Raw genomic sequence first — 9,038 nt, forward strand, 5'->3', positions numbered from 1 at the left:
CTAATGTTGCACTAAACTGTACGAGTGCAGCACTAGGCCGGGTCGACACTTTCTCAGTACAACACTCACTTGATGCAACACTGCAACCGTTCAGCATTCCATTAGTGGCTAACTGAATTATTGGTGCAAATATGGATGTTACTATAAAGAAATTAATATTAGATGAGAACGGTAAAATAATAGAGGATGAGTCTGGCGTTTTATGCGAAGTGGAAAATGAAGCAGGTAATACTCTTTATATTTAATATTTTTACGTGTATAACCTATAATACATTTCTACCCTTAATAAAATGTATATAGAATATAATATATACAATACATTTTATATATTTTATTATTGTAGGTGATTTAATTCACCATAATTATTAAGCATAATTATGGTGAATAGGAAAGAATTGCTTCAAGCTGGATATGAAATTCCTGAAAATAACTTTAATTTGTGCGAGAGACAAATAGAAGAATCTGCAAGTTGTAGTGGAAACGACGAGTTAGATGCAAGTACTAAAAGCAATGTTGACGAATGGTCAGATGAAAGCACTAGATTGTTATTGGATAAGTATGCCGATTATTTGGAATTATTTGGTCCAATGAAGAAATTCAAAAATAAGAAGATAATGTGGATACAAATTGCAAAAGACTTAGAAGCAGTTTTAGGTATACAAAAGACGTATATCCAATGTGAAAATCGTTATAAAACGATCCTTAGAAGAAAACGTGTTAGCGACAAAAATAATTCGACTTCCGGATCGAAAAGAGTTAAAGTAAGTTTTGAGAATGAAATTAAACAGATTGCTTCCAAAGATGACAGTATAGAACCAGAAGTATTACAAAGTGCAAATAAGTTTGTAGTTAATGTTAAAAATAATGTCAAAAGTTCGTCTGAAGCTGAAGTATCCAAAATAATAAAAAATAAAAAAACAAAATCTAGTTTAATTGAAACTCTAGTTGAGATTCATAAGGAAAAAGAAACTAAAAAGCAAGAACGACATGAAGAGAAAATGAGACTGTTAAAAAGCTTCTTTGAAAAAGAAAATATTCATAAGGATTCCTAAGATATGTTATGTAATATATTACACATCAAATGATATTTTCTATATTAGTTTTCTATGTTATTTCTAAACAGATATAAAGATACAGTAATATATAATCTAAAGAGAGATATTTATGTTTAAAATAAGAAAAACATGTGATAAAACCAAACATTTTTTTTAGTTTAGTATTAAATACAAATATTGTAATTTTCTTTATTCTTAATATAAAGTCAGATTTGTTTATGTATTGTATACAAAAACCAATTTTAAGAATATTAAAGTATATTGTATACATGTATTTTGTATATGTTGCGTGCGTGCGCTGTATTTCTGTATTGATAACGCAATTTTATTTTATTACTATATACTTTTAAAGAACATACTGTGCAATAGAAATGTATGTAACTATAAACATGGCAGCTAAGTTTCTATTATTATTATTATCTTAATATTTATATATGTGTGGTAATATTACTATATATTTTAATAAGTTTGCGACAAATTTTATTATTAAGCATATTTGGATATTTGCATAGTATTAAATATAATGCTGTATTAATAACATAACTTTGTTTTTTTCATTAGATACTAATTTAGTTGTAAAAATATGTTGTGCAAGAAAATAACTATGTTAGATACATGATATATATATATATAAAATTAATGTAATATCTGATACAAAAAATTTCTCTTTTCTTCACCTTCAGCTCTATCATTATTTCTACAACCTTCTTCAAAATTGTTCTCAATATTTTGAAACTGTTCATCTACTTCCTCAAATAAATCATCTAGTTCATCGTTATGAAGAATACATAAATTATGTAATGCACAACAAGCTATAATAAAGGACCCCGCACTAAACCACGTGATTTTGGGCCCCGGTGAAAATGGCTGAATTTTTAATATGTTGTACTTTTTGAGTCACTGAACAAATATTTCTTCAGGCAAAATGTCAAAAAATGGACTGTTTCAGCGTTTCAACCCTTAGAAGCTTGAGGTCAGACCAGCAAAGATATCACTTTCGGATCAATGCGGTTACTGTTATAAGGGAACAATATGAATTTTTGGTGAACAAAATAATTAAAAAATAATTTGTTTATGATAATATTGTTTAAACAATATGATAGTATTGTTTGAACAATTTGCAAACGTCATTGTTTACAGAAACGATTCGGGGTGCTTTCTGTACGTGAGTCCCCTTGCCTCTCACGATTCGGGGTGCTTTCTGTACGTGAGTCCCCTTGCCCCTCACGATTCGGGGTGCTTTCCGTACGTGAGTCCCCTTGCCTCTCACGATTCGGGGTGTTTTTTGTACATAAGTCCCCTTGCCTCTCACGATTCGGGGTGCTTTCTGTACGTGAATCTCTTTGCCCCGCACGATTCGGGGTGTTTTCCGTACGTGAGTCCCCTTGCCTCTCATGATTCGGGGTGCTTTCTGTACGTGAGTCCCCTTGCCCCTCACGATTCGGGGTGCTTTCCGTACGTGAGTCCCCTTGCCTCTCACGATTCGGGGTGCTTTCTGTACGTGAGTCCCCTTGCCTCTCACGATTCGGGGTGTTTTTTGTACATGAGTCCCCTTGCCTCTCACGATTCGGGGTGCTTTCTGTACGTGAGTCCCCTTGCCCCTCACACAAATAGATGAGCGAGATTTATGAGTCGTGAGAGGCAAGGGGACTCACGTACAGAAAGCACCCCGAATCGTGAGGGGCAAGGGGACTCACGTACAGAAAGCACCCCGAATCATGAGAGGCAAGGGGACTCATGTACAGAAAGCACCCCAAATCGTGAGAGGCAAGGGGACTCACGTACAGAAAGCACCCGAATCGTGAGAGGCAAGGGGACTCACGTACAGAAAGCACCCCGAATCATGAGAGGCAAGGGGACTCATGTACAGAAAGCACCCCAAATCGTGAGAGGCAAGGGGACTCACGTACAGAAAGCACCCCGAATCGTGAGAGGCAAGGGGACTCACGTACAGAAAGCACCCCGAATTATGAGAGGCAAGGGGACTCATGTACAGAAAGCACCCCGAATCGTGAGAGGCAAGGGGACTCACGTACAGAAAGCACCCCGAATCGTGAGAGGCAAGGGGACTCACGTACAGAAAGCACCCCGAATCGTGAGAGGCAAGGGGACTAACGTACAGAAAGCATCCCGAATCGTGAGAGGCAAGGGGACTCATGTACAAAAAACACCCCGAATCGTGAGAGGCAAGGGGACTCACGTACGGAAAGCACCCCGAATCGTGAGGGGCAAGGGGACTCATGTACAAAAAACACCCCGAATCGTGAGAGGCAAGGGGACTCACGTACAGAAAGCACCCCGAATCGTTCCTGTAAACAATGACGTTTTCAAATTGTTCAAACAATACTATCATATTGTTTAAACAATACTATCATATTGTTTAAACAATACTATCATATTGTTTAAACAATACTATCATATTGTTTAAACAATACTATCATAAACAAATTACTTTTTAATTATTTTGTTCACCAAAAATTATATTGTTCCTTTATAACAGTAACCGCATTGATCCGAAAGTGATATCTTTGCTGGTCTGACCTCAAGCTTCTAAGGGTTGAAACGCTGAAACAGTCCATTTTTTGACATTTTGCCTGAAGAAATATTTGTTCAGTGACTCAAAAAGTACAACATATTAAAAATTCAGCCATTTTCACCGGGGCCCAAAATCACGTGGTTTAGTGCGGGGACCTTTACAGCAACGTTGAACAGTATGAAAGTCTAATCTAATCAGTTGTCTGAATCGTGCTTTTAATAAGCCAAAGGCATTTTCAATTTTTACTCGACAAACAGAAAATTTGTAATTAAAATTTCGTTGCTCTTCTGTTGAATTCCCATAATCTCTATAAGGAGTAATGAGATATTTTTTAAGAGGATAGGCAGCATCGCCTAATATATGCCATTCATTCCCACATATACCTGGCAACATAGTATTTATAAAAGATAATTTGAAAACACGTGCATCATGAATTTTACTAGGTGGCCCTGTGAAAACATCAAGAAATCTCTTCTTCGCATCACATATTGCTTGCAACGTTAAAGAAGGCATATCATGTCGATTTACGTATGTGGATTTTATTTTGTGAGCAGGTGTACGTATCGTAATGTAAGTACCATCGATACATCCTAGAATTCCAGGAAAACCATTAATCTGTAAAATTACATCTACGAATTACCTTTAATATTAAAGTGGTTGAGAAAGCATTATTAATTTCTTTTAATTCTACATAAATATTTTTTAATCAAACATTGAGCATCTATCTACTAGCTGTTTAACAAATAACAATTACAATAAAAGTATAGGCTCTCTAGATTAATACAATGTGAATAGGTGAGGCAATTAGAACCAAGCGCGGTAGTCAAAGCGCAAACCAATTTAAAAGTAATAAATAGATGTATTAACGAACGTTTCGACACATTTTTCGTGTCCTCTTCAGCGTTAAAAGTTACATAGTCAAAAACGAAGATTTACAGAAAGTCGAGTATAAGGCGTAGTCATCGACAAATAAAGTATAAAGGACGCAGTCTAAGAATAAAATCAAATCAGGATGTACCATAGTCGAAAGCCCGACATGCCGGTGTGCAATCGCTCCACATCCATCTCATCCTCGAATAATCCAGCCCGGTTGAAAGACCAAGTGGGTGAAAGATTCGAACCATGCGGAGCAACTGCAGACCAGAATATCGCACCGCGAAAGCGACACACGCCTCACATTGTAACGAGCTTAACCGTTCGACGCGTCGCGAGTGAGTCTCGACTCACTCGCGACGCGTCGAGACTCACTCGCGACGCGTCGAACGGTTAAGCTCGTTACAATGTGAGGCGTGTGTCGCTTTCGCGGTGCGATATTCTGGTCTGCAGTTGCTCCGCATGGTTCGAATCTTTCACCCACTTGGTCTTTCAACCGGGCTGGATTATTCGAGGATGAGATGGATGTGGAGCGATTGCACACCGGCATGTCGGGCTTTCGACTATGGTACATCCTGATTTGATTTTATTCTTAGACTGCGTCCTTTATACTTTATTTGTCGATGACTACGCCTTATACTCGACTTTCTGTAAATCTTCGTTTTTGACTATGTAACTTTTAACGCTGAAGAGGACACGAAAAATGTGTCGAAACGTTCGTTAATACATCTATTTATTACTTTTAAATTGGTTTGCGCTTTGACTACCGCGCTTGGCTCTAATTGCCTCACCTATTCACATTGAAATAACAATTAAATAGGAAAATATCTTTTTAAAACATGTATTGCAACTAGAAGAAATCAAGGATTTAGGGGATCCATTATATATCTTAAAACAAGATAAAAATTACAAAAGTAAAAAAATTCACTAGAGTATCTCATACGATTTTATTTGTCATTTAGTAAATCTGCTCACTTTTGTAATTTTCATCTTGTTTCAAGATGAAATCGACCCTCCAGTAGTATGTTTTTTTGAGTCTAGCAAGTTCTTGCTTAAAATACTGCATTTAATATATAATTCATAGAAATGTTTGTTTCATTTACATTTTCAAATTGTCTCGAAACCTCTGTCTTTTCTTCAATTGTGTCAGGAAATTTTATTATGGACTTTGCTAAGTTATTTAGAAAATCCATAATATTATCACAAACTGCATGAAATGTAGATTCTGCCATATCAAATCTGCCTGCTACATCTCTAATAGTACTTTTGTTACCTGCAAACCTTTAATAAAAATACTAATAAATAAGTACATATATAAATACGTTTAATAAATATATATTTCTCTATTGTACTTATTATATGTGTTTATGTATACTTAATTCTGTGGAATATAATATTTTATTACCACAAAAATGCCAGCAATTTTGCATCATTTGATATAATGAGATTATCGTTTGTAGTATTTTGGCAAAAATCTGATTTTTCATATAAATCTTTTAACTTTATGTATGTATACCGTTGCAAACGAAAGTTTCTCTGAAACTGAATATTATATATACAATTATAGTGTAGAAGTATAAAGTCATCTATGTGCTGTCACGACTTTTTCACTCCCGGAGCGGTCCGGGTCGTGTGCCGGATCAAAAGGGGAAAGGAGAGCGGGATGATAGGCCTCTCCGGTGATTCTCTCGCACCTCCGACACTCCGCAAAACGATTTTAATGTTGGGCGCCAGACGCGTGAATTCGCGTCCACGAAATCGCGAGAAACCAAAAACGAGACGCAAAACGAAATAAGTCGGTGTGCGAGGGAATGGCTAGCTCGACCTAATAGCAGGGCGGGGTTGATGGAGGGCAGCGCGGTACTTGGCGGGGTGACGTGTGAATTATTAACTCAGTCAGTAACAAATAAAGAGCAACGTTTATTATGTAATAGAACAAGGGCCATGATGGCGTTCACTAATAAGGAAAATGCTGGCGCAATTGATAACGCGGGCGTCAATTTTCAAATAACAAAACGATAGTAACGCAGACGCCAGAAAACACGGAGAATGAAGAAAAGTTTGTAAACGCGCGGAAGGCGTCGTTATTCAGCAAAATAATATCAGGAGAAATTCAAACTCACAAGATCGTCAAAGTCGTATAAACTACGCCGGTAATAATAAGAGTATTAAACTGACGAATAATGTAGGACATCGGCGAAAGTTACGACCGAATACGACATAACTGGGATGAACGCGAAACAATAGCGTGAAATGCCGCGAAATGATAGTGCGCCACGCTCGGAGTGCGTGAACGCAAGGTCCAAACCCGTGCAGGGATTCTGTCACCAAACAATCTTAATCTAACGCAAGTAATAATCTTAATCTAACGCAGGGAATAATCTTAAACTAACGCAGGGCATAATCTTAAACTAACGCAGAGAACGAACGTGACGCGAGTAACGTCCCAACGCAAGAGGGAACGAACGCAAGGTGTGATATCGCCGAGGATATCCTAACGCGAAGAATAAGGCGCCGAGGCGCTCGACGTAACGCGAAACACGATTCTAACGCGAGGAAATATGCGGAATTACCGCACGCAATACTATAACTAACGCGAAATTACCGATTTATCCTAACGCAGGAAACTGAGGTTAACGCAAGTGATTCCGATCGAACGCAACACCCGCGATCGTCAGCGATCGTCCAACGCGAAAAATGATGCACCGAGACACTCGGGATCACGCGAAATACTCGAATTAACGCGAGAAAATTACGGAATTATCGCGAGGAATAACGAGACGCCATTTTAGGTCGACGCGAATGGTATCTTAAGACAAACAACATCCTAACGTGAATAATATCTCAACGCAGCCGATATCGCGAGGATAATCTAAGTGTCCGGACGCGAATCGCAAGTACGCAATCAAACCAACGCGAATAACCGTCTGATGCAATTAATATCGCGTGCGGAATCTAAGATTTGACCGGGCGAAATACTACGCACAACGAGACACGCGGTCGTGAACGCGAAGGGCGCGAGAAATGGCGTATTCGCGATATCGAACGTCGTCATTGACGCGCCTACCACGATCTCCAGGAGTTCGTAGACTTCGACCGCGATCCCACGGCCACGAGACCAGTCCGGTGCCCCTCGCTCTCGCCATCGATCGCTAAAAGTAGGTAAGCTAGGCCGGTTCTACCCCAGGGGATCCGAGGGGGGGTGAGGGGCGGGGGGTATACCGCGGGAGGGGGGGAGTACCGCGAGGAGGGGGAGGGGGAACCGCGTTTTCGGGCGCCGCGGGGAGTGGGAGGGGGGGAACCGCGTTTTCGGGCGCCGCGGGGAGGGGAGGGGGGGACCGCGTTTTCGGGCACCGCGGAATAGGGGGAGGGGGTACCGCGTTTCCGGCGCCGCGGGGGAGAAGTCCGCGGGGTGAGGGGACCCGCGTTCGCGTTTTCGCCGCGCCGCGGGGTGAGGGGCCCCGCGTTCGCGTTTTCGCCGCGCCGCGGGGTGAGGGGCGACCGCGTTCGCGTTTTCGCCGCGCCGCGGGGAGGGGCGACCGCGTTTTCGCCGCGCCGGTACGTGGAATTAAATAAATTTATATTATACATAGAAAATTTGCTTACCACCGCTGGATTTGAATCAGAAACCCCCGGCTCGTGAGTCAGTCACATCCCGCACTGTGTGACACAATATTGATGAATACGTTTTGTATTGTCTATATATGTTACAGTTATTGTTAGCAGTAGAGTCTCTTAGCAGTATAGGCCATAGTCTCTTAATTTTAGACAATAATATATACACTTAAAATAGTTAAAAAAAATACTATTTCAAAGCAGTTAAAATTTACACAAAAACACACATAGGACACAGATTACATGGTGAAATTAAATATAATGGGTCTCCACATGACGAACAGAAGAGACCGTCCATTAGTATATAAGGCCTGGTGTCATGTTTACGATAAACGTACAGCATTGAGAATAATCCACTGATTCTCACAATGCATGACGCACAAAACTTCACCTGTCCTGGAGTGAAATAACAGTATGTGCAGCACATCTTTGTCAGAGGATTTAACGCATTAATTTCAGCTTGATTCAACACTCTGAAAATTTCATCCGGAATATCCTCATCAGCCATTTCACTATCATAACATGAATCGTCTGACAATATAGCATCATCATCAACTTCCATTCCTTCCTCTTCATTCACTTCTATTTCTTCAGGCACTTCCATTTCTTCATCGTTTGCTTCAACTTCCATTCTTTCTTTTCCTTCAAACTGCAATTCTTCGAAATCCATTTTATATACACTCTGTTCCACTCACGCGCTAAAATATAAACTTTGGAAAATATCCGAAGTTTCTTTTCCAATCAAATTCGCTGTTGAGAAACTCCCGGTTCGATCGAAGATCGGCGATTCCCAATTCGCGACGGATCAAATATCGCGCTACGTCGACGTTCCACAAGTTCAATCTGCTACAATTTCTCATGCGCGGTTCGCTGATTTTCACGATCCTGAATTTAGAATTGAGCACCGGTTTGCACAATTTTATGTACTCGTCGCTCATATCGCGTCATGTGCTGTACTC

At 39.9% G+C, this 9,038-nt stretch overlaps 1 protein-coding gene across 1 annotated transcript; it reads right to left on the reverse strand.

Moving 5' to 3' along the window:
• LOC139784475 (putative nuclease HARBI1) lies at positions 1 to 8,683 on the reverse strand. The gene is made up of 4 exons (XM_071723661.1): positions 8,471 to 8,683; positions 3,748 to 4,206; positions 1,733 to 1,877; positions 1 to 80 (listed from the first exon to the last, which is right to left on the reverse strand). The coding sequence occupies exons 1-4, from the start codon at positions 8,681 to 8,683 to the stop codon at positions 1 to 3; spliced, it is 897 nt and encodes a 298-aa protein (XP_071579762.1).
• Between the last annotated feature and the right edge of the window lie 355 nt (positions 8,684 to 9,038).

The sequence above is a fragment of the Temnothorax nylanderi genome, unplaced genomic scaffold, assembly GCF_030848795.1.
Source record: "Temnothorax nylanderi isolate EJ_2023f unplaced genomic scaffold, tnyl_v1.0 TNYL_tig0633_pilon, whole genome shotgun sequence".
Classification (NCBI taxonomy): Eukaryota; Metazoa; Arthropoda; class Insecta; order Hymenoptera; family Formicidae; genus Temnothorax; species Temnothorax nylanderi.